General features: G+C 46.4%; 1 protein-coding gene across 1 annotated transcript in view; it reads right to left on the bottom strand.

Moving 5' to 3' along the window:
- Positions 1-460: 460 nt before the first annotated feature.
- Positions 461-26,584, bottom strand: part of gpr158a (G protein-coupled receptor 158a) — a 132,521-nt gene continuing 106,397 nt past the window's right edge. Inside the window, exons 6-12 of the mRNA XM_063206282.1 lie at positions 23,808-23,917; positions 15,142-15,395; positions 10,527-10,665; positions 4,291-4,396; positions 3,667-3,813; positions 3,015-3,098; positions 461-2,523 (exon numbers count right to left, since the gene is read on the bottom strand). Coding sequence (XP_063062352.1) covers positions 466-2,523; positions 3,015-3,098; positions 3,667-3,813; positions 4,291-4,396; positions 10,527-10,665; positions 15,142-15,395; positions 23,808-23,917 — 2,898 coding nt within the window. The 3' untranslated portion in view covers positions 461-465. The remainder of the gene's footprint in view (positions 2,524-3,014; positions 3,099-3,666; positions 3,814-4,290; positions 4,397-10,526; positions 10,666-15,141; positions 15,396-23,807; positions 23,918-26,584) is intronic.

Genomic DNA, 26,584 nt, shown 5'->3' with positions numbered 1-26,584 from the left:
GCAAGCACATCTGACATAGCTTGACCTTTTTTATAAAAAAAAAAACGGGTTACTCTGTTTGAGCTTTGGGGTCTCTTGGTGTAAATTAAAAGAAAAAAAGTGCATGAAGGGAATGTAAGCATGTTTTTTTTTTTCAAATTGCACATGAATAGTTGCATAATTGTAACTGACAACAGTTTACCTTCAAGGACTCCGCAAATACTAGGTTAGAATCTGGAATGCTTAATGATTTTGTTGCTTTTTAAAATTTTACTTTTTTTATCCAAAAAGGATACAGACAAAATAAATCTTGGAAGTAAAGGCAACTTGTGCAACATATAGGTATATATATATATAGTATATTTCTTTTTCTCTTCCATTAAATCACCATATGATATAGTAAAAGTTTATAATGCAGGGTCTTGTATGGTGAAAAAAGAAAAGCACATGACAGGAACCTAAATGGTATCCTTACATCGTCAAATGTCATGCTTTTTTCCCTGATGCTGGCTCCTCAAAGTCCCAAGGGCACACGTCTGCCTTTTTGACATCACTGGGGGTGCCGCCTCGGGGGCTGGGGCTTTTCTGTTTCAACGCTGAGGGGGTAGGGCTTTTATTTGTGCCTTTGCTGTCCGAAGCTTCTGGGAAATCCCACGGGCAAACATCCTGCTTGCCTTTGGCAGGCCCCGTGCTGGCGAAGCCTTGTGTCTCCACCTTCGATGACTTGTCAGGGATATCTATGTCCCAGGGACACACTTCAGCCATTTTAGTCTGGCTGACCTGCTGCCTCTCTGCGGGCTTGCCCGTGCCTGTGGCCACTTTGTCCTTGGCTTTCGCCGTGCTTCTGCTGTCGTCTGCCTCCTTTGCCCTCACTCCCTCCTTCTCCAGAGTTCTTGTTGTGTGAGCAGCCTCCTTTGCTTTCGATGATGACGACGAGGGCTGTTTCGTTGTTGGTGCTGTTTTAGGAACCTGAGTGATGCTGGGTGGTCTTTCAGATCCCGGTGATTTAGCTGGGGCAGCTGTGTCAAAGTCCCAGGGACAGACATCAACTTTAGAAACTGCGGGTTGAGCGGAGGCAGCATTTTTCCCTTTACTCTCTGCTGAACTCACAACTTTTTCCTTGACGTCTACCGAAGTGGCACTTTTGCCTCTTACCTCCGACAAGGGGCCACTCCCTTTGCCTTTTGTATCAGTGGGAGTGGCACTTTTCCTTTTGCTGTCTGAGGGAGCAGCAGCGGCAGTAGCCCTTTCTCTGCCTTTGTCAGCTGTGAGAGTGGCATCTGCAGACTTGGCAGGAGGGTCCTCATAGTCCCACGGACAGACGTCTGCCTTCTGGGCCTTGGGTGGCTCAGCAGCGGAGCCTTTTGGTCCAGATGGTTGGCTGGCAGGAGAGGGTCTCCTAGCCTCCACCTGACTCAGCTGGCTGTCGCTGGTGTCCTCCCAAGGACAAATGTCTGCCCGGTCTGCTGATTTTTGGTTGGACTTTCGGCTGCCGGACGATGATGTGTCTGTGGCCTTCTTCTTTTGCTGCTGCTGCTGTTGCTGGGCCTTGGTCCCGGAGGTGCCCTTGCCATGGACAGTGGTTGTCTCGTCGGGAGCAATGGACACGTGTTTCTGGACCTTATTTTCAGAGGGTGTGGGAAGATCTTCTAATTCCCAGGGGCAAACCTCAGAAAGGTCATACAGTTCCTTGTTCTTGGCAGGGTCAAAGCTCGTGGGGGTCGTCGGCTGCTTCATGATGCCAGTTTTGGCTGCTGCTGCTGGCTGCTTGCATTCCACCGACTGGCTGGCTGCAGCTTTGGTGGAGGTATCCATCTTTTCCTCAGGATCCCCAGCTGGTTTGGGTTTCTGGTGGGACTTCTTTGTGCCCTCTTCCATGCTCTGGGTCTTTGCTGTCAGACCGAGGGTCTTCTCTTTAGCACTGGCGATAACACTAAGCGACTTCTGCAGCATCGAGGTTCTCGGGTGAAGGGGCTTCTTGTCAGCGGTGAGGTTGTGCGCGCTTGCCGACTTGCAGACCAGGGGCATGGATTCGGTGGACTCTCCAGTCGAGTCCAGCTTCTCGGAGGATGTCTTCTTGACCAGCTTCTTGCCCATGAGGGTGTCGAGCAGCGAGCTCTCGGTGGTCGATGCCTCCATCTTGTCCGTGACCGAGCTGGTGGAGTCCTCGCTCTGGTCTCTCACGTGGTCATAGCTGCTGTGCGACTTCTTCAGCGAGAACACCTTGCTGCGCAGCGACTCCTCCTTGGCCGGCTTGACGGAGTGCGACGACGGGTCGAAGGGGTTCTTGCGTAGGACGCAGATGCTGTTGCGGTTACTGCCACTGTGGTCGCTGCCGTCCTTGTCCTTGTCCTTGTCTTTGTCCTTGTCCTTGTCCTCGCGGCTGCACTGGCGCACTGTTTCTGGGATCTCCGTGATGCGTCTCATGAGGGAACGGCCGAGGCCCTTCTTGCTGCTGCGCTTCTTCTGCAGGTGCGGGTTGTTGGCCAGCATCTTCTTCCTCTTGTAGACCTCCAGCTGGGAGTACAGCTTCTTCAGCTCCTCCTGAAGTGTGTTACACAGAAAACACAAGGAGAAAATAGACAAAAAAGGAAAAATGTCAGTAAAAGCACTGCATAAGGACCACAGAATGGAAAACTGTAGTTAAATGTTATGACAGAGGTTGATTACAGGTTGTTAATGTTGAGAGAAGAGATACAAAGTTCACACACAGCATGCAGACATAATATTTCAGTTAGACCAAACAAATACAGACAGATGGGTACAGACTAATACATGCCACTGGACAGGGATAGTTGTTTGTGAGTACTTAAGTGTTGTTAGATCTGAAACAGCCTCTGAATGTTAGTTGTATGTGATATTTTAGTAGTCTAAATATCTCTGTCTAAACATCTCTCAAAACAGTGGAGGTTCACGTCACCAAAAAACAACTACAGACGCTACAGACACAGGGATCAATACTTGTTTTTTGGCACACAAAAAAGGGGGGAGGAGACTTCTTCAGTTCTAACAGACAAACAGAAACCTCTGCTCACGTTGGTACGTTTTTCCCAAAGAGTGTCGCATGACCTTACGCCAGGGCCATTAATAGAACTGAGCGGCCCCATTTCATCTGGAGTCTGCAATGAAAAACTGCCATGGCTCAGTATTTTTTGTCCCACTAAGCATTGAGCAGCTGATGAGAGAAAAAAAGCTGCATACTGTGAAAACTTTGGCTGGGCATTTAATCACATAAGTAATCAACCTAGCGATCATAACCAGTAATGACGACTAGCAATTATTATTTTTATTACTTACTTGTTTTTACTTCATACATACTCCATACTTGTTACAACTTCATAGTCTGTCAAGTGAGATCACAAACTTATCTTTGACAACATTGTCACATGTATTGACATGATTCAACTCAGTCCAGTCACTTAAAGACAAATTTGTGACATTGTCCAGCCCTAGTGGAAACAATATAACTTCAGGCAATAGTTCAAGAACACACAGTACATTTTGCAGCATAAATTCAATATTCACAGTGTCAAATCACTCATAACGCTGGTCTGACTCTCGAAACGTTTAATTAACACTGAATTAACACTACGAAGGACAGGAGAGAGATGTAATGTAATGTAATGTAAGGTAATGCAATGTAATGTAGTGGGAACAGGGCTATTAGGAGGCTATGTAAGGACTAACCCGTATGTCCTCAGGGTCGAGGCTGTGCTCGCTCCATGCGGACGTGATGCTGCTGTTGAGGTAGGATCCTGAGCGACCCATGTCCAGCTCATCCTCATACGCCTCCGTGGCAATGTCGTCCGTCAGCTGTGTTCCCGCAAACAGGAACTGGAGGGAAAATCCAGAACCACATACAGTATGCATTAACCCCTACATGCAGAGCCTCTATTAAAAGCTCATTGTTATAAACATGTATGGCTAAGTATTGATCGGTGTAAGACACTTATGCCTCTTTTGAATCCCAAAACCTTCCTAATGGCTCATTCTTTTGAAACTTGATTGTCGGAAACTCCAGCTTCCACCTAGGAAAAGTGCAGTAGAATGGGTACTGAAATCGGGGTTCTGAAACACAAACTCGGAGCACTTCGGTGTACTCCGAGTTCGTTTAACATTAGTGTTTTCAGACGTTTGTATTGTCCCCAGCTGTTGCAATAGAATGCATTTACAACGGTTGTCGGGAGAACAACCTCGGGTCTACCGATAGCAGAGTTTCAAAAGAAAGAGCCCTAACTCCCTAACCTTTAAACCAGCCCTACAAATATTGACCGATTCAACGCAGAGTGCATGGCAGGACAGATGAATCACCTTTGGAATGAGCAAAAGCCCCAGGGTGACCGTCACGGTGAGGTGCGTGTGAACGAAGAACAGCATCAGCATCCAGTCAGGGTGAAGCTCGTGAGCAAGGGTAAACCTGTACACAGGAAGTAAAATGGAAACAGGAAGTTAATTATATACAAGGCATGGCATTATTTATGCAGCACATTATATAAACGTGGCAGCTGAAAGTACTTAAAAAATGTTCAAACGAAATATAACTAAATAAAAAAGTAGAAGTTAATATGTCAGGGAGATTTAAGAACGAAACACAGACAACACAGGCCACACAAGTGAGGTTTAACGAGATGAGACTTGTGTTGTTTTTCCTGAGAGGAAAAGTCTTCACGTGTACGTATGGTGGGCCTGTTGGTGGGCCTGTTACAGTAAATTCAAAGCATCACTAAAAAAAGCCTTCACACTCTAACCTAACACGATGAGATCTGAAGCCTGAAGAACAACTCGTTAAGTCCCTGAGGAAGACCAGAGGAGGGCTTTGAAAGTATGGCTTTGAACTTGAAGCTGTTTTGATGAAGATTTCAGTGATATCTTTGGAAAGTGATCGCTTTACACACCCGGATGGAAATGAGTTATATATACCATATATACTGTAGGCCTACCTGTGCTGGAATGAATAGTGTAATTTGGATGCAATTATCAGAGGCAATATCAGCTTGTGTGTGCATGAGGGTTGTGAGTCAGTCAGTGTGTTATTGTACAGTATAGTACAGAGGATGTAAATTTAGAATGGCATGTGTATGTGGGTGTGTGTGCTTGTGTGTAGTTACAGTATGTGTCATGCGTTTGTGTGTGTTGTTGTGCCACATTGGGTCGTATGGGAGTTGCACTGTAGGCGCTCAGAGAATACAACACTTAATGAATTTCTATAACCATAACCATCAGTCAACACATCCCACTAAGCCTACATTTCATGCTTTATTAACTCTGAGCGAGTCTTAATAGGATCGTCAAAGCATGGCATATGGCTTTGCTGTGAAATAATAACAAAGGACTTAAGCCCTCGAATCCAGGAGAAAGGGAAGACTGGTGTGTGGTAGTAGCGGTGGTGATTTTATTTTCTTTGTTTGTTTGTGATAAGGAAGGCCGGGCGGCATCCAGTTTCCCACGCTGGCCTCAAGTGCTTTATCCACACAGCAGGCTGCAGAGGTTGGCCGTTTGTCTGGCGGAAAATGGTCTTTTTGCTGGGGCTGGGGCTGTATTTGTGAGAGCAGTGAGCACAACCATGCAGGTGTGTGCACACAGTGTTACACAACAACACCTGATACACACTCATAGTTAGATGCACACGCATGTATGCACACGCATGTATGCACACACGCACACACATGCATGCACGCTCGTACACACACACGCACACACAACACACGCACACACGCACGCGTGTGTGCATGTGTGTAAGCATGTATAGTTAAATATACGTATGTTGTCCAATAAAGTGTATGATGTCTGATGGTGTATGATCATGTGTATTGTATATTTACGTATGCTGCTAGATGCCTTAATTTCCTCCGGGATCAACAAATGTTACTCTACTCTAAATATAATAACCATAACGTCTCAGAAAGAGCAAGGTTCACTGGTCTGCATGCTCCCCTCGCTACGGCTATGGAGCTTCAAAAAATAAATTATGCAATAATGACGTCAAAAGGGGTTTCTTTCCCAATCTTAATTGGTGTCTATGACAAGTAAGGGTCCCTGGGTTGCCTTCCCTCTGCGTAGATAATACAGTTCATCATGGCTGAAGTTGAGCACTCGCTAATTGGTGTGGATAGCTAAGGAGCAGGCAATGGGGGAAGAGATCGGGAGAAAGGGCGGAAGGAAGGGAGCATGTGCAAATGTAACACTTAGAGAGTCGATTTAACATCTCGTAGTTCCCAGAGTATCCCCTATGTGTTGGATTAACACTGGAATTTTTTTTTACTGTGTGTTGAGTTTGAAAAGAGGAGATGAAGAGGAAGACTCACTAATTGGTGTGAGGAGCAGGCAATGGGGGAGAAACGGGGGATGGGGGGAAGAGGAAGGGAGCGTGTGCACAGTAAAAATAATTCAACACATAGGGAAGAGAGGGTTGATGTACCGTTTCCCAGAATATATTTGCTCCCACAGAACTCTCTAAGTGTTGAATCACTGTAACACAGCATTTTTCTTACTGTTTGTAGAGTTTGAAAAGAGGAGAGGAAGTGGAGATTAAATGAAAAGTGGCTGAGCACCAGTCAAGGGTGGACTCATACAGTACAGTATATGAGGCACATATGAAGATGCTAATTGGTGTGGATAGGATAGCTAAGGAGTGGCAAACGGGGGCTGGGGGGTTGGGAGGGGGATGGGGGAACGGGGAAGGAAGGGAGCAAGAGTAGAGTTTGAAAAGAGGAGAGAAAGTAAAGAGGAGATGAAATGAGGAGGAGCAGCATGAGGACCAAGTCACATGACCGTGAGCCATGCTGACTGCCACTGCTTTGAAGTGCTTCAACTCCTCATCTTTTATGGAGAGGTCAAACCGAGTTTCCTGTCTGAAATGAGAGAGGGAGAGAGAGAGAGAGAGAGAGAGAGAGAGAGAGAGAGAGAGAGAGATAGATAGAAAGAGAGAGAGAGAGAGAATCGGCCCTTGCCTCTTTCTCCCTCCATCTCAGGCACAGTTGCCCCTCCACTCTGATGAGGATGGAGGCCTCTCACTTCACCCCCCTGCCCTCTCCTCAAGGCCTAACATGCAGTATAATGCGCCATTCACAAATTCCCAGACATCCAGGAATTGTTATGCGAATGTCAACATTCTGCCATATTGACGTGGGCGAAAACGTGGACGAGGTGCCGATTATTGAAAATATAAAAAAAATGTATACATACTTATGACATTCTACTTGTCTCTTGCTGTAGAGTGTAGTGGTGAGGTGAGGCGTTCTTAAACTCCATTGTTTTGGCATTATTCCCACTTCATTTACACCTTTCACGTGATATTGCATGGTCGAGAGCACTGCCTTTTTAACAGGTTCTCATAGCACATACGCCACTGTGACGAGACCACACTCCAACTTGTGTACAATGTGCCACACAGTGCAAGAGAAGAACAATGCATTGGGGTAGAGCACAGTGCATGGAGAGTGAGGACACACACAGTGAAATACAGTGCAATACATTGCAAGGAAAGTACAGCACAGTGCATGGAGCGTGGAGTGTGGAGAGGACTTCTATCACGCACAATGTAGTACGGTGCGATACAGTGCAAGACAAGCCCTCTGCCCTACAAAACAAAAAGACAGTAAGTATTCTTGTAAAAAAACGAGTTATCCTGATTTTAATTACGTGTACGTACTGCATATGAAAATGGGTACCCACCCCCCATCCAAGGTTTAGCATGTCGAATGTAGTGCAGTGAAGCACAGCACAACACAGCACCGCACCGCACATTGCAACACAATGAGGCACAGAACAGCATGACTGTTAAGCCAAGAAGACGAAGAGTGGGTAAAACATTGCTGATTGCTGACTGTATTGCCGGCTGGCAGCAGCTGGTTGGATGAATGTGCTACTGTGCAAAAATAAACTTGTCTGTGTCCAGAAACATTATGAAATCAGACAAGGCAAGGCTATTTTATTTCAAGATTCAAGATTCAAAAAGCTTTATTGTCTAATATGTTGGCATACTAGAAAATTGTCTTTTGACTGAAGGCTTGGAGGTGTGTGTGTGTGTGTGTGTGTGTGTGTGTGTGTGTGTGTGTGTGTGTGTGTGTGTGTGTGTGTGTGTGTGTGTGTGTGTGTGTGTGTGTGTGTGTGTGTGTGTGTGTGTGGCACATTTCTATGGCACATGTGCTGTCATTAAACGATGAAAGAACAGTGGATGATGAACGAATATGTTGCATCTAACCATTCTTGCAAAAACAGTACCTGCTACTATATGTATCTGTGACGTAAGATGTATTTGTGTGCCTGTCTGCTAGACTGAGCCGAGGGGATGGGTCTATTTCTATTTCCCTGACTGGCTTAATCCAAAGCAATCACGCAGGAAGAAGAGTGAGGACAACAACCAAATGCAATCTAAGGCGGGATGTTGAATGAGTTCACACTATCTGAATGGTTTCAACTTCAGCTGCCCTCCCAGGTTCCCTTGGGGGCCTCAAACGAAGGTATGAGAAAGATGAGGAAGGTAGAAAAATGGAAAAGAGAGAGGGGAGAGAGAGAGAGAGAGAGAGAGAGAGAGAGAGAGAGAGAGAGAGAGAGAGAGAGAGAGAGAGAGAGAGAGAGCAAGGCAGATAGGGGGAGGGTGAAGAGAAATTGTTTTATTAGGGGGGATGGGGTTGGAGGTGAAGCAAGGCCACAAAAAATACAAGCATTTGAATGAGTGTGAGATGTTAAAAAAAGACCAAATGAGAGCGTGAAAGAGAGGAGAGAGAGAGTGAGAATATAAGTGAGAGGGATAGAGGAGAGACAGACTGACACAGAGGTGATGATGGAACACTTGGTGACAAGTTCACGCATTAAGTCCCAGATGACATGCTTTCAGCGGCTGCAGGACATGACAGGACATGGACATGCGTTTGCCTTTCTACGGACTCCACTGAGGAGTGCAGTGGGCACTGATGCGAGAAGGACCACCTACTGTACTGTACACAGTACAATGCAGAGTTAATTAAATACCCAGAGAGTTGATTTAACACCTTCTAGAGAGTATTTTGTCCCAGAGTACAGTACTATGTAAGTGTTGAATTGATACTGTATTTTTTTTTACTGTGAACTGTGGTAAAGAATTGCGTGTCCATCAAGGAGCGTGCAACCTGTCTTTTGGTAACATAAAAATGCATAAAATAAATGTATGAATTTAAATATTATATTGATATAAAATGTAATATAATACTTAGTTTTAAAATAAATCACTGATTTTACAACATATTTCCCAGAATGAATGTACTTGTACTAGACCTTTTAAATGTGTTCTGTCTTCATAGCTTAAATACGTTTTAGAATGTTAATGTGTTTTAAAACCTATAAATTAGCATTTCATCGTTTGTTTTTTGCACTTCCAGGCCACCTTACCATCTCTTTCTACTCTCTACAGTTCACACACTCGCACAGTTCATCTGCTGTCTCTCAGCCAGGTATAATGGGCCACAGGGAGCACCACATCATCAGACAACGTTAACAGTGAAAAATGACCCATCCCAGAGCCATTAAACACCGTGCTCGACTGTAACCACCAGCATCGCCATCACAGCGCTAATATCTAATTGAAATGTTGCCTGCCAGTTACTTCAAAACATGCAGCTGGTGTCAAAACATAAATCATCCTGACGCGGCTAATTGCGGAATAATCTGATGTGGAAGGATTTCCAATGGCAGTGCCACTGCTTCCAGATGGGGGAAAGGGGAGGGGAGGGGGTGTTCAGAGTTGTCAGCTGTACCGTAAGCTAGCAATCTCTCACTTGTCTGTGGCAACAAATGCAGGTGGATGAGGGTAAGTGGTCTACATTATCGTGCCAGTGCCTCCCATAAAGACCTCCTATAAAGAGGAAATGTCCCAGGCAGCTGTGAGATGTAGGCCTTGTCCTTATTACGGGTTCAATTCACAAGTTCCACATAAATGTGTCACTTAACCTGGGCCAAACCTCTGTGGACCTTATGCCTCTACAATCTCTATTCATGTCCTCTTTAAACTTATTTCATTTTCCCTACATCTACAAATGTACCTATCTTTCTCTATTCCGTCTACTTCTTTTGTCTTCTTGCTATTCTTTCTTGTTTCTGTCTCTCTTTTCTACTTCACTTTTTAATTTCTATCTTTAACACTGATGTTTTTCCATTTGTTAAGCACTTTGAGCTGCATGCCTTGTATGATATAATGCTATACAAATACAGTTATTATAAATGTTCAACTATGCATTTAGCTCTGCTATGGATCTGTGTTGTTCTAGCAACAACACAGCAATGATTTACTAGGATAGCGATGATCATCAGTATGCAGAGCGGAAACATCTGGAATGTTGAAATGTTTACTTTTTCACTGCAAAGATTTTTTTTTTTTAGAATAGAAGCCCTGGTCTACCAACTGCCTATGGTGGTAGTAGCAGATGAAATGCTCAGCGGAAGTTTCGTTGATTATTGATGATTAACAGCTAGCAGATCATTGAATTAATTTTTCGATAAATCACACAAATGCCATATACTGTAGCTGGTCTACTTTACAGTGTTGTGTGTGGTAGAAAAGAAATGCTTACCGTATGACATGAAAGATGGCCGACAGGATGAGCTCGATGTGCACGGCGATGGCCATGTAGCGTGGCTCATGGAAGGCGGAGGGGACCGTCCGCACGGCATAGCAAAGGTACACCCCCCACAACAGGAACAGGAACTCCGCTGGGGGAGAGAGAGATGAAGAGGGAGACACGCAATTAGAACAAGCAAGGTATATAGCGTGGTATAGATATAGCGTGGTCACAGTCAATAACCCAGAGAATGGGTATTAAAAACAACCCAATATCTGTTTATGAAGTAGAATAAATTAACTCGGGCATTTACGTAGTTAAAATAACAGTGTAGGACAGTTACACCCCCTAAACGAACTCCTGGGTCAGATAGAAGAGAATAGAAACATGAACAATTAAATCAAGCAAAGAAGGATACAGCCGAGTGGGGGTGGGGCTTAGTTCCCATTTGGGGGGCATTAGTCTATTTTATTTTTCAATACTGAGGGGGGCATTAGCAGGCTTATGATGAGGTTAAGGGGACGTTTGCTCAAAAAAGGTTGAGAACCACTGCTCTAAAAGCTGAGCTAATAATACTTAGTGCAGGCATCTGGTTCCTAAACATCATTACTGTCAAGGGATTTAACAACGCATGACTTCAACAAAAGGAGATGTTATAAGAAAGCAGCTCCAATAAACGTCAGCAAGCAGGGCTGGACTGGCCATCTGGCATACCGGGCATTTCCCGGTGGGCGCCGCACCCTCGTGGGCCCCTATTTTCAGAAATGTAAAAAATATATATATATTGTATATGCGGGGTCCACTGGTGCGTCAGTTCTATGCCTAATAATTTTGAGGGGCCCCTTTAAGCCAAAAGTGCCCGGGCCCTATTTCTCCCCCAGGCCAGCCCTGTCAGTAAGCTAACCGCTATTGGGTGTATCCTCCTGACACCGCCTGCCGTTGACAGGTAATTGCGAGAGTAGTAGAGGAGGTGACGCTGACGCTGATGGTGATGGTGTGGAGGAACGAGCTCGTAGAGAACCAGAGCGTAGTTTTATAGATCCATCCCCGGTGTCATGAGCCTCGACTGTGGGACATCTGTTTGTGTGTGTGTGTGTGTGTGTGTGTGTGTGTGTGTGTGTGTGTGTGTGTGTGTGTGTGTGTGTGTGTGTCTGTGTGTCTGTGTGTGTGTGTGTGTGTGTGTGTGTGTGCTTGCGTATGTACGCACACATGTGAGCATGCCTTTGTGTGTGTGCGTGCGTGTGTGTGTGTGTGTGTGTGTGTGTGTGTGTGTGTGTGTGTGTGTCGCTGTCTGTGTGTCTGTCCATCAGGGGGTGGACGTGAAGATGGCCTGCTTGACAGCAATAAACATCTGCTTCTGCGAGGAGGATCCATCTCCATTAGGGTGACATTTTACTAGGACTGTCGCCGTGGACACCATCTCTCCCTCACTCTCACACACTGACAGGGGTGGCATGGGACAGCATCGAGCATGGCCAGTCACACACACAAACACACATACAACACACGCACGCACACACACACAGACATACACAGACACAGACACACACAGACACACACACACACACACACACACACACACACACACACACACACACACACACACACACACACACACACACACACACACACACACACACACACACACACACACACACACACACACACACACACACACAACCATACCTGTTGGTAATTGGGATCAGAGAGAGGTGTGTGTGTGTGTGTGTGTGTGTGTGTGTGTGTGTGTGTGTGTGTGTGTGTGTGTGTGTGTGTGTGTGTGTGTGTGTGTGTGTGTGTGTGTGTGTGTGTGTGTGTGAGAGAGAGAGAGAGAGCATGCGTATGTGTTTGTATGTGAGGAAGTGTGTTTGTGATATGTAAGGTAACTAAAAGCCAAGCTATGACATTGCCAAAGTCCAAAATACTAAATCATCTGAACTGGCACCCTTAATAACCATACAACATAAATATTGGGCACAGTCAATCCTGCCACTAAATTGGAAAGGAAAGAAACTCTTTACTTGTTGCGCTGGAGGATGGAGGGAAGTAGACAGATTCACCTTAAAGGTACACTGTGCAGGAAATGGTCAAAAAAGGTACTGCAACTATGCTGTTCATTACCTCCGCCAGGAGGTTATGTGATCGCCCGAATTTGTGTGTCTGTTCGTCACGCTGCTATTACATGGCCTGCCACAGTGCGTTCGTCACGCTGCTATTACATGGCCTGCCACGGGGTGTGCAAGGACCACTGAGGAGCCCTGAGCAGCACCACTTACTAACTGGTGTACCTTCACGCAGCCACCTTCACGCAGCCACACCGGGGCAGAGCATTGAAGTGAAATGCATTACCGCAGTCAAAATCGCTATCAAAAAGCAGCCTTAGCTACAGCCTCGCATATCGTTTAAGTTCACAATGCTGTCACAAAACATTCATATAAAATGAAGCTCAAAGAAAGGCGCGCGCGAATTGCGTTAGTCCACGGTGATTTGCTGCTTCCCCAATCCCCGCGCACTGAAGCCATCAGCACTACAAACATTCCATAGATAGACTATACTAGACTTCGTAACGAATGAACGCTGGAGATGCGGTGAACAGTGATTTTCAATACGAAATAGAGAGCAGGCCCGGGTGCCGATCAACTGCCCACAGTGCCAAGACCAGCTCGCAATAACCCTCATGAACGGATTCCCATAGGCTATTCACAGGTAGGAGGAACTTCTCCAACAAGTGTAGTGTCGGGGTAGGCAATGATTCCGCTAGCTGCGACCAGTCGAGTCGACATGTCTCTCGCTAAGCAATTGCGTTTGTACCCCAACGTTGGTGTCACGATATTGAAACAGCTAGAAATGATAGAAGTGGATTTACATCTCAAAAGTTTGTTTAGCCTTACGAAATAGCCAACAATAACTGACACTCCACAACCATCCATGCACTGCCACTGGATAAAGTGATTCTTGCACATTTCATTCTGATTCAATAATTAAGTGAACGGCTCAAAGTAGTATGGGCCGCTTTCCTGGTGAACCAGTAGCCCAGCCCCCTGGGCGTCAACACATAGCTTCTGGTTCACCAGGAAAATGGGCCGCTGCACTACTGTAGAATATGTAGGCCTACTACAGGTGTTGGCCAATGAAAATTGTGCTTTTTAATTTTAATTTTGTTTTAGATGGTAGCCTAATGAAAGGCATGCTGCCAATCATCAACAATGTGACTAATATGTAGCAATGAGATTCAAGGCTTAAGTGCATTTGCAAATCACAGAAGGCATAGGCATGAACAATCACTTTGCCAATAAAACAATCAAAGGTGAACTAAACAGACCACAGCTAGAGGACATGGAAATGATAAAAGAGACAGATAGAACTATAATTTGGTTACGACTTGACGGTTCAATTACCTGAACACAAATGCTATGTAGCCTATAGGCCTAAATGCATGAAACCACATCATGACTCTACACCTATGTCCAAAACGAACTGAACTTCCTTGGCGGAGGTCTGCGTTCTCTGAATGCATTTCTAGTTGACAATGGGCTGCCTATTGCCAAATTTGATCTTTACTTGAAAGTAATAAACAAATGTTTTCTAGTATGGTCTAATTACAGTCATTTTTGCAGCTAAAAATGGCTATTTTTGGAAATTCAAAATGGCGGACCATGGAGAAGATCCCCCATTTCATGTATGAAAAGTGCATTTTTTCCAGTCATAATGAATACTTAGAATTTGATGGTGGTGGTAAGTATTCATGAAAAAGGTAACATTAGTGAATGGGCAGCATGCATTCTGGAAATAAACAACTAAAAATCTCACACAGTGCCCCTTTAACTTGCTGCATTTCCTACATCGGCTACAGGATGACTCTGAGTGAAAACGAACAAATTAAATAAATCAACATGCGAAAATGATTTTAGCTCAACCGTAGGGGCTACCAATGTGGTCTTTCTGTCAGGCTGTCAACGCAGGTGATCTCACAAATTAGCTCATCTACCAGATGTTGTGCTGTGGTGACAGCTATTTTGATCCGCTGTCTAATGTTTGTTGCATGGTCCACCATGTGTCGTGTGCGTATGTGTGTGTGTGCGCACATGTGTATGCATGTGTCCATACGTTTGTGCCGTATGTGTACATAGAGTATGTGTGTAAATGATTGTGGTATTGACATTGACAGCTCCATGTGCATGTAACCCATCATGTCGTTTCAGAACAATGTGTCTGTGTCTCTATGTGTGTGCAAGTGTGTGTGCGTGTGTGTGCGTCCCTGTGTTTGCAACTGTGCATGCGTGTGTGCGTTTGATCAAGCTTGTGAGTGTGTGTGTGTGTACATACATACATTTGTGTGTGTGTGTGTTGTGTGTGTGTGTGTGTGTGTGTGTGTGTGTGTGTGTGTGTTTGTGCGTGTGCGTCCATGTGTGTGCAACTGTGCATGTGTGTGTGTGCGTGTGTGTGTGTGCCTGTGTGCGTGTGTGTGTGTGCGTGTGTGCGTGTGTGTGCGTCCCTGTGTTTGCAACTGTGCATGCGTGTGTGCGTTTGATCAAGCTTGTGAGTGTGTGTGTGTGTACATACATACATTTGTGTGTGTATGTGTTGTGTGTGTGTGTGTGTGTGTGTGTGTGTGTGTAAAACCCACCGACTGCCATCATGTAGTCCCAGCGGTCAAGCAGGCACATGCTGAACTGCAGCCCCTCGGGGGTGAAGCCCACGGCGATGAGGGGCAGCCGGCGCTCGGGGTCGGCCTGCTCCAGGCTCTGGCACACGGCCGCCGTCCAGGCCACCAGGAACCAGCACACCACCAACAGGATGATACCCAGCAGACGAAGCACGCGCCAGCTGGTCATGTAGGGGATACGCTGGGCCGTGCGGGACAGGAACACCTTCAGCACCCTGGAGGGAGACAGACAGGGGGGGGAGGGGGAAGAATGAATATTAGTTTATATATCTTTATTAGGACGTGTGTGTGTGTGAGGAGAGAGAGAGGCGGGAGGGGGACTCGCTGCAAGTGCCAACTGGCCATGTAGGGGATACGCTGGGCCGTGTGGGACAGGAACACCTCCAGCACCCTGGAGGGAGAGGGGGGGGGGGTATTAGTTTATACACATAGGATGTATGCGTGAGGAATTGTGTGTGTGTGTGTGTGTGTGTGTGTGTGTGTGTGTGTGTGTGTGTGTGTGTGTGTGTGTGTGTGTGAGTGTGAGTGTGAGAGAGAGAGAGAGAGAGAGAGAGAGAGAGAGAGAGAGAGAGAAGGGAGAGAGAGAGAGAGAGAGAGAGAGAGAGAGAGAGAGAGAGAGAGAGAGAGGGACAGACAGAGGCAGCAACCGCCAGCTGGTTGTGTAGGAACGTATCTTCAGCACCATGGACAGAGGCAGTTTGATATACTGCAAATGCTGATAACATACATAGGTGTATATGGAGACAGAGTGAGATATTGGAGATAGAGACATTGGACTGTTCAAGACAGGAACATTTTCAGCACCCTGGACAGAGGCAGATGGAGAGACAAAGGGGGGAGATGGAAGAGACAGACAGACAGACAGACAGACACACAGACAGACAGACAGACAGACAGACAGACAGACAGACAGACACACAGACAGACATTGTCCTTTGAAGAACAAGTGCTCTTTCAGCACCATGGACAGGGACAGGTTGAGCGAGAGGGGAATAGGGAGATGGGAGGGAACACATAGTATGTACAGGTACAGGTAGAAAAAGTAGTTGGGGAGGATAAAATGATTGTCAGATGGCCATATGGAAAAGAGACAAGATAAAGAATGAACACAATCTAGATTCTAGGACATGAAAAGCTGACGTTATCAATAATGTCACCATCACGAACACACGCCCCCATCCATTTTATATGCTCTGTGTTACCTGGACCATAAATAGCCCATCAGCACAGTGTCTATACAGTGTCACCCTGCTGTTCGCAGTCATCCATCACTGCATTAAGTATAATCACACACATGAGCATGTGGCCCACTGCCACCATCACCGGCTCTCTCTCTCTCTCTCTCTCTCTCTCTCTCTCTCTCTCTCTCTCTCTCTCTCTCTCTCTCTCTCTCTCTCTCTCTCTCTCTCTCAGACACACACACACGCTCATGTGGCCACCACCGCCGCCAGTGACACCTCCGTCACCGTCAGCAGCACTTCAGCTGAGTGAGCCTATACTGTACTTCCATCATCACCCTCCTACACTGTGTGTACTGTGTGTGTGTGTGTGTGTGTGTGTGTGTGTGTGTGTGTGTGTGTGTGTGTGTGTGTGTGTGTGTGTGTGTGTGTGTGTGTGTGTGTGTGTGTGTGTGTGTGTGTGTGTGTGTGTGTGTGTGTGTGTGTGTGTGTGTGTGTGCGTATTTGGGTATAACTGGTGTCCTCTCATTCATTCACCACAGACCAGTGGTCCATGAGGTAGTTACTACATGACATCATGACAGCACAAGGCCAAAAGACCAATTCAAGAGTGTGTGTGTGTGTGTGTGTGTGTGTGTGTGTGTGTGTGTGTGTGTGTGTGTGTGTGTGTGTGTGTGTGTGTGTGTGTGTGGTGTGTGAGAGTGTGAGAGAGAGAGGAGAGAGAGAGAGAGAGAGAGAGAGAGAGAGAGAGAGAGAGAGAGAGACAGAGAGAGAGTGGAGAGAGAGAGAGAGAGCATGAATGTGTGTGTATGTGTATATGTGTGTGTGTGTGTGTGTGTGTGTGTGTGTGTGTATGTGTGTGTGTGTGTGTGTGTGTGTGTGTGTGTGTGTGTGTGTGTGTGTGTGTGTGTGTGTGTGTGTGTGTGTGTGTGTGATGGTGGTCGTCAGTGCGACTCTGCCACTGGGGGCCATTGGAGAGATTGATACCTTATGGCCAATCTGTCCTTGAAGCCTTTTGTATTGTGAAGAATGGCGTGCAGTACTCATACTCCTCCTCCCACTCATCCTCTCTTTCTTCCTTTTTCCAGCCCTCCTTCTCTCTTCCTCTTCCCACTCTCCTCCTCCTCCTTCTCTCCTCTTTCCTCTCCTCCTCCTCCTCCTCCTCACCCCACACATCCTCCTCTTTCCGCTCTCATCCTCTACTCTCTTCTATCATTCTCCTTTAAAGCGCCTCTTCTCTCATCTTCTTCCCATTCTCATCCTCCTCCTTCTCTCCTCCTCTTTCCTCCTCCTCCTCCTCCTCACCCCACACATCCTTCTCTTTCGGCTCTCATCCTTTTCTCCCTACTACCATCCTCCTCTTTCAAGCCCTCCTCCTCTCTTCCCACTCTCATCCTCCTCCTTCCTGCCCTCCTCCTCCTCCCCCCTCTCCTCCCCTTCTCCCTCTCCTCCTCCTCTTCCATCTCCTGCTCTTTGCATTCTCATCCTACTCTTTCACCTCCCCCTTCTTCTTTCTTCCTCTTGTGTGGTGGCACTGGTGTAATCCATGCCTTTTATTAACCCGTATAACACACACACACACACACACACACACACACACACACACACACACACACACACACACACACACACACACACACACACACACACACACACACACACACACACACACACACACACACACATGCATGCACGGACGGATGCACGCACACACACATGCATGCACGGACGCATGCATGCAAATACGCACACACACACACACACACAATGCAAGTGTGTGTGAACACTCACTCTTGACAGTGTGCTCTTGACACTTCTGGATGACTTCAATCTCACCTCCCTCCCGTTAACACCTCTCTCCACCACCACCACCACCACCACCACCACCTTCCCCTTTTCTGCCCCTTTGCAGAGGATCATCTCGCATCTCATTCATTCAGTGTTAATTTATGGCTCTCTCTTCTCCCTCCTCCTCCTCCACCTCCGTCTTCCTCCAGTTGCTTCTCCATCACCCTCCCTCCATCACCCCTCTGGCCCTCCATCTGGGGTCCTGGGAGAGCTGCCCAGACCTGGCCAGCTACCAGGCACCAGCCACCGGCCACCGGTCACCAGGCTCTCCCGTGGCTGCCCTTCGCTTCTCTCCTTTCTCTCCTCGTCTCCTTCTCTCCTGTCACTGCTTCTCCCCTCTCCCCTCTCCTCTCCATGTCTCCGCCTCTTCTCCTTCTCTCCCCCCCCCTCCCTCCCGCTCCCCCTCCGCCATCCTCTCTGTTTCTCTCCCTCCTCTCTCTCTCTCCTTCTCTCTCTCCCTCTCTCCCTATCTCTCTCTCTCTCTCCTTCTCTTTCTCTCTCTCCTCTCTCTTTCTCGCTCTCTCTCTCTCTCTCTCCATCTTCAGGCCGATCATGCCTCTCCTCTTCTGTAAAGGTCTAATGAATTGCTGCCATTTGTTTTGGTCTAAGTGTTTCCAGTTATTTGTTCTTGTGTCTGTTTTCCCCTCATCTCATTCCCTAATCCCTCTGTCTCGCTTTTACACACACACACACATACACACACACACACACACACACACACACACACACACACACACACACACACACACACACACACACACACACACACACACACACACACACAAACACACACACACACACACACACACACACACACACACACACAGTCTCTGCCCCCTCTCTCTGCGTCTCTTAACGAGGTTGTGAATCTTGTTTAAAGCCCTCTCTATCCTTGATGAACTGTCTTTGGATCAGCCTCGCCTCGCCTCGCCTCGCCTCGCCTCGCCTCGCCTCGCCTCGCCTCGCCTCGCCTCGCCTCGCCTCGCCTCGCCTCGCCTCTCTTCTCTTCTCTTCTCTTCTCTTCTCTTCTCTTCTCTTCTCTTCTCTTCTCTTCTCTTCTCTTCTCCTCTCCTCTCCTCTCCTTTCCTCCACCACCACCCACTTGCTTTAACAGGTAATTACGGCTGATACAAACTTTAAAAGCACTTAAAAGGGAATCACTACTATGCTAGTGGGGCAAGGGCATGACTGCTGGTCTTTAAATCAAGTCGGTATTATATAGGCCCGGGCCCAGGCCCAGACAGGATATCTGGATCCAGGGGGAGGGAGTGAGGTTGGGAGATAAGTACCTACTGGGCAACATTATGGCAGTCGGTGTGAATTAGTGCATCAATGAATTTATATGGCTAAAACATCAGCCATCTTCAAAGCGCCATGAAATGAACATTTTGGTAACCTTAGTAGTGTGTTCTAAGTAGGCTACATCTGATACTACAGTTAGCCACTGAGAAGAATAGAATTTTCTTTGCACTGGTTTACACACAAAAGTGTGTTAAATGTCAACTAGGGAATGTTATGGTCCAGATAGCCTGGATGGACCACTCACTGGCTTTACATGACTACAGGGTGACCACCTCAAAAGAGGGATCAACCCATTTCTGATGTTCATTTGGCATCGGAATGACATGAAACGGCCACTTCAAATTCAGAGCAATGTGATAATGTCAAATTGGAGTTGACATTTTAACATCAACATTGACTTTCAAATTTTACCTCGGCCCTCCCAGGCCATGCGCCGTGGGGGACAGAGTGTGTGTGTGTGTGTGTGTGTGTGTGTGTGGGGGGGGGGTCCGTGTACCATCCGATCATTGAACTATTCCATTCAATCTGGCAAATGGAAAACGAAATAACGACTCCATATTTTGTTTTCCCGCTTTTTTATATGGCCAAAAAATGGGAGGTTGTGTTGATATTCCTTTTCCCAACTCAAAACAGAACAAGTAATAAATGAGAAAACCAAAACGAAATAACAACTCTAATTTACGATTATTGGTCCCATTTCCCGCGGTGCTTTTCTATTGCTCGCCCAAGTGAGACATAATAGTGCACAAGTGGTCGCCAAACGCGCTGCTTTACGCATTTCCCTGAGGCCTATAATTAGCCTGCTGATGCTCCTACTCCACAGAACATCTTTCTGTCCTACTGGTAGTCCCCTTATGTCGGTGCCTGTGGGTAGTAGAGATGGCCTAACTCCTTTACGCACTGTACTGTGTCTGGTCCAGTAGGCCTATCTGTCTACCCCATAACCTCATTAATAATGGTGACTGTCCAATGGGCTAAGACTCCTTCCACTAGATCACTGTATTAATGCAGGTGGAGTTTTGACCGTTGGTGCGTGAGTCGGAACAAACTTTTCTTCCACTGCTTGGTACCGTCTGCTGATAGCCTATTCCTGGGAACTATACCGCGAGGTCTCCTCCACAGTTGAGGCGTAGGCTATCTGGTTGCTATTTCTGCATGCCACATCAGCATTAGGCCTACTTCGGCTATTGTAGGCGAACGTTTGTGAAAGGTGCTAGACGTCTCCATCCGACCGACTTCACCTCTATCTGTCATACCACCATGGAACACCTCCCTGATTTTGAATGCGTTGCGCATGGTCCCATTTGAACCCTAATTGGTGGACGTGGACCTGAAGTGTCTTTCCATTAAGATGATACTATCCCTCGCTCTGGCCACTAACCTACCCTACCAAGCGAGTCGGGTGAGTTATGATACATGTGCTGTCTGTCAACCCAGACTGCGCGCAATTTGCCCCAAATGGTACCATGGTCACCTTGCACCTCGGTCACATAGCCTACGGACTGGTCACATAGCATATGGACTGACGAGCCGTGAGAGACAGGGGGTAGCCTAGTAGCCTAATAGACTCCATTATCCAAACTCCCTTCCCTGACTTGCGCTTGTGGTATGGCCCTTCGCAGACGCCTCCGTGGTGAAAATGATTTCCATGCTGCCTGCCAAGGCACAACAACTTTGGTGGACATTTCCTCATTCAACATCCCAATTGAAAATGATGCCTTGTGACATCATCACGAGGCTAGTGCCTCCACTAGAACATGGGAAGGCTAATAGCATGAAGAATAAAGAAAACCAATAATACTGTTAAAATTTCGTTTTGGTTTCCCTGTTGATGATTTGTTCTGTTTTGGGTTGAAAGACGAAAACAAACATCAATCCCCAATTTTTTGCTTTATATACAACAAAACAGGAAAACAAAATATTGCTTTTCCGTTTGCCAGATTTAATGGAATAGTTGAATGATCGGATGATACACGGACCATAAACACACCTTATACCTTATGTGCACCTTATGGCAAAGGGTTAACAGTCCGATCCCTAATTTATAGAGATGGTTTGTAGTCTGTTGTATTGAATCACTGAATAAGTTTGTTAGATTTTTCATACTTCTCTCTAAATCATTATTAGATGAATACATTTGAAAACAAATGAAACAAATAAAAACCATGGAAACGGTCCCTCTATCATCCACTCCATCCTGTCTGAGATTGTTTCTGTATGGACAGCGTCAAATGGCCAACCTTTGGATTCTTCTTGGTTCTCGCGGCTACCAATCTGTCACCTGACATTTACCATCCCTCCCTCTCCCTCTCTCTCTCTCCCTCTCCCTCTCTCTCTCCCTCTCCCACTACTCGTCTACTCCTCATCCCTCTATCCCTGCATCCCTCTACCCCTCTTTCTCTCTGTGGCGATCTGTCCTGTTTGAACTGATGTGAGTGTTTGTGCCTGCAAGTATGTGGGTGTGTCTGCGTGTGCATGTGTGTGTGTGTGTGTGTGTGTGTGTGTGTGTGTGTGTGTGTGTGTGTGTGTGTGTGTGTGTGTGTGTGTGTGTGTGTGTGTGTGTGTGTGTGTGTGTGTGATAGCTGGTGGGCTTACCCAAATGGCAACGGCAACCCTCGGGACAGCCAGCTTGTGAGGCCTATTCTGACATTTAACAACAGAATTGGCCAGATAATATGATCCACACAAGTTAGTTTGCTGTTTGTGCTCTTGCTCTCTCTCTCTGTGTGTGTGTGTGTGTGTGTGTGTGTGTGTGTGTGTGTGTGTGTGTGTGTGTGTGTGTGTGTGTGTGTGTGTGTGTGTGTGTGTGTGTGTGTGTGTGTGTGTGTGTGTGTGTGTGTTTGTTTGTTTGTGTCTGTGTGTGCGTGCATGCGTGTGTGTGTGTGTGTGTGCGTGTGCGCTCATATGTGTATGCGCGTGTGTGCGCGCAAGTGTGTGTGTGTTTGTGTACATGCGTGCATGCGTGTGTGCGTGCGTGTGCTTACTGTTTGAGTTGCCGAGTATATTTGTGTGTATGCATACTGCCCATAAATTTGTGCATGCCGTCACACCCCATTAAAAATTGGAGGCCTTCCAAGATGGACATTTCCCAGCAATGCACTCACTTGTATTGACCTGATTGCTAGGCACAAAGTGAGCCAACAACAATTTGTACACTCTCAAGAGGGAGCTCACCTTCTCTTCTACATTTTTTTGCGAGCCACTTCAAATATCTCTTTTCCATTTTAGGTACTTAAGGGATCGTCTTTATTCTAAATTCCCATGCAGACTTTGTTGCACGCTAAGCAAAACTGTCAGAAATGGAGAGAGACCACAACTGAGAGCGACTGCTTATTATTGAGCCCTGAAAGCATTAGCTCTATGTACGGACAGACAGCGTGCGTTGAAGGCGTGGGAAGCGGCGGAAGTAATTGACTTTGCATGGAATATCAAGCGGCAGAAGCGTCAAAAGCTGCAATGACGTTTCTTCTGAGAGCGTCAAAAGCGTTAAAATAGAAGTTGAACTTCAGCGAAAAATATGAGCTTGGTGGTAGCAGGCGGCAGCCAATGGATTTTTTACATTTTTCTAAACACGAGCTTCGGTTGGTTGCTCTCCCTGATTGAACGCTTCAGGTTGAATTGTTTGCCGTATTCATCGCCCCTGATCTGTGCTTTCAAGGCGGGACTTTGCAGCGTTTTAGCTCTTTCAACGCTTGCTGTCTGCCCGTACAGTGAGAGAGCCATACTGAGTGGGTAATAAGAGTGTCATGGCCTTTTCTGCCCTACAAAGCAAAAAGGCAGTAACTGCGCAGAGCTCAAAACTGAGTCAGTTGACTTTAAAATGATACTGCAATCCAGTGTAAGTGTTTTTTGGGAGATTATTGGCATGTGACAGTTTTGTTACTTTATATTACCACCTTTTTTGAAGATCAATCATTTTATTTAACTATAGACTTTGTCATATGGCGTTAAAGTCATAGTAACTCATTTTAAACAGCAATGCAGTTACTGCCTTTTTGCTTTGTAGGGCAGTTTTGCACTCTGACACTCTTCCTGAACGGCATACTGTAGGTGCTCAGTTCGTCTCGTGACAGCCACGCAACAGCTGTATTGGTTGTGTGAAGCGGGTTGAGGTGAAACTGATGATGATGTTGTGATGATGTTTGTGTGTGTGTGTGTGTGTGTGTGTGTGTGTGTGTGTGTGTGTGTGTGTGTGTGTGTGTGTGTGTGTGTGTGTGTGTGTGTGTGTGTGTGTGTGTGTGTGTGTGTGTGTGTGTGTGTGTGTGTGTGCATGCGTGCGTGTATGTGTGTGTGCCTTACCTGTAGAGTTTGAGGGTGACGGTACCGTAGACGGTGGCGAAGCCCAGCAACCGGACCCACCTCAGCAGGATACAGCGGAACACACCTGGCTGAAAGTAGAGGATCATCACCTGTGGAGAGAGAGAGAGAGAGAGAGAGAGAGAGAGAGAGAGAGAGAGAGAGAGAGAGAGAGAGAGAGAGAGAGAGAGAGGAGAGAGATTGCTGTGAAAATGTGACTACATTCCAAAACGTGCACTCTTGTGAATTAACAAGAGAGTAAATATGAACATTACTGTAGAACGCATGTGACCACATGAATGATGCTTTTAAACATCTTCCACGCATGTTCAAATTCCCCTTTTTAACCACTTAAACCTCTCAATATTTTTAAACATGTGTACATTTCAACACCTTTTCTAAATCTTACACTAATTCCAACTGTGTTTCCATTCTTAATAGCTGGTAGCAACAGGAGTACGTATGTTCACTTTGTGACCCATCACCACCATGGATCTTGCAGTCTACAAAGATAGAACCCTCTCTGGTATCACAGTCTCTTTCCAGGGTAGGTAAAGAAGTTGGCATGGATGCCTCCCACTGGCATTTGGATAAGTGAGGAGCCTGCCAATGAGCCAGCTAACCACCTGAGCAGCTGCAATCTCCCATTACCAAAGAGACCAATCACACACTACCCAGTTACAGAGAAGGGAGGAAAAAGTAAAATGGTGGCAACATCGCAGCTCAACGGTCAGAGTCGCTACTCTACTTGACCGTTCTGTCCATCGTAGTTTTCAAAGTGAAAAAAAGGATTTCATGGATCCTGCCGTGAAATAGTAAAATACAACAAAAAGGATTTTAAGTGTGCGGACTTCTCACTTTGAAAACTACGGTTGGCCTTCATCCTGCACCTTTTCCTGGGATGTGCACAATCCTCTCCTTCAACCATTCTGTCCATCGCCTCAGGGTGTTAGGGGCCTGCCTGAGGAGGAGTTGATGTTGTGATTGCTGACAGAGAATAATGTGTTAAAGGAAGAGCCCAAATACGTACACACACATGCACATATGCACACACACATGCACACACACACACACACACACACACACACACACACACACACACACACACACACACACACACACACACACACACACACACACACACACACACACACACACACACACACACACACCCTGCTTCAGGCTAATGTGGCTTGCCTTGCCGTGGCAGCTCCCATCAAACAGGGGAAACCGCTCAGAGACACCAGACGTGTGAAGTAATTGAAAACGATGCGCACAGCTGTGCCTTTCCCTCGGAAGACACATGCGTATACACAGAAAACGCATATACTCATGCGCGCGACCACACACACACACACACACACACACACACACACACACACACACACACACACACACACACACACACACACACACACACACACACACACACACACACACACACACACACACACACACGCACACACACAAACACGCACACACTTCAACTCCAGTGGTGGTCTGCCATAGCATCTGCCCTATAACTAACTCGTCCATCTGTGAGGAGACAGGATATGGAGCTGAAATGCTCTCTGTCTCATCTTGCATCAAAAGACAAATAAAGGCAAATGTGTGCATATGTTTGGATTATCAAAAGAAGTTCTCCTCTCCATTTCTCTTTTGAAATATTTGGCTTCCTATTTTCTTGAGAAAGTTCCACTAAGACAAATATTAGCTCTTTCCGTAGAGATGGGACTCTGGCAGTGACTCTAACCACTTGGAAACAGAAAGACACATTGTTTAATTATCGTAATTGTTCTCGATTCTGACAGTTCTCGGTTCTTAGTGCATTTTTGAAGTCAAGCCAGTTCTTTTTTTTGGGAGAAAATGCACAAAACAGGCACAGGCACAGTCTGACAGAAAAACACACACACACTCTGCACTTCATAACTCAATATGTCAAGATGCACAAAAACAAATGATTATCCAACCGATTCCTTCGCACGCACGCACGCACGCAAGCATGCACAAACACACATTCACACACGCACGCACACTCAGTCTAATACTTTTATTTGGATGTCTTCAGTAGGAAAGCATTAAAGATCCAAATAGTGCTGGAAGCAAATTTCGTAGCAGTCGTTAAGGACTGATCAGAATTATAAAGTCCATGTGTTACAATATACTGGTGTAAAATAAAAGGCCAAGGTCAGAATGGGTAGTTAGATTTAGGCTTCTCAGGGGTAAATATGGCACCTTCTCCGTCGCCAGATTGCTACACGCACGCACGCACGCACGGACACACAGACACACGCACACACAAATCCATCATAGACAAACTCAGGCTGTTAAAAAAGGATCAACAGCCAAAAAAGAAGGCTGCCAAAAAACACCATCAAGAAAAAAGACTCTGGAAGTCATACAGATAAAGCAAGAGAATATCATGGAGAGAGAGAGAGGCAGAGAAAATAGGGAGAGAAAGGAAAGACACAGGCAAATCCAAAGGAGAGAGTGATACAGATGAGAGGAAAAGATGAGAGAAGGATGGGAGAGGGAGGGGAGAGAGAGCGACAGAGAGAGAGAGAGAGAGAGAGAGAGAGAGAGAGAGAGAGAGAGAGAGAGAGAGAGAGAGAGAGAGAGAGAGAGAGAGAGAGAGAGAGAGAGAGAGAGAGCGACAGAGAGAGAGAGAGAGAGAGAGGAGTAATCATGGCGAGGGGGCGTTGGTGTAATTATCAGCGTGGTGCAGATGTGTCTGCATCTCCCCAGTGGGAGGGTTAAAGCCTAATCCCATTACACCAGGC

The sequence above is a fragment of the Engraulis encrasicolus genome, chromosome 9, assembly GCF_034702125.1.
Source record: "Engraulis encrasicolus isolate BLACKSEA-1 chromosome 9, IST_EnEncr_1.0, whole genome shotgun sequence".
Lineage (NCBI taxonomy): Eukaryota > Metazoa > Chordata > Actinopteri > Clupeiformes > Engraulidae > Engraulis > Engraulis encrasicolus.
Note: the sequence above shows the minus strand (reverse complement) of the source record. Positions and strands in the feature narration are given on the sequence as shown.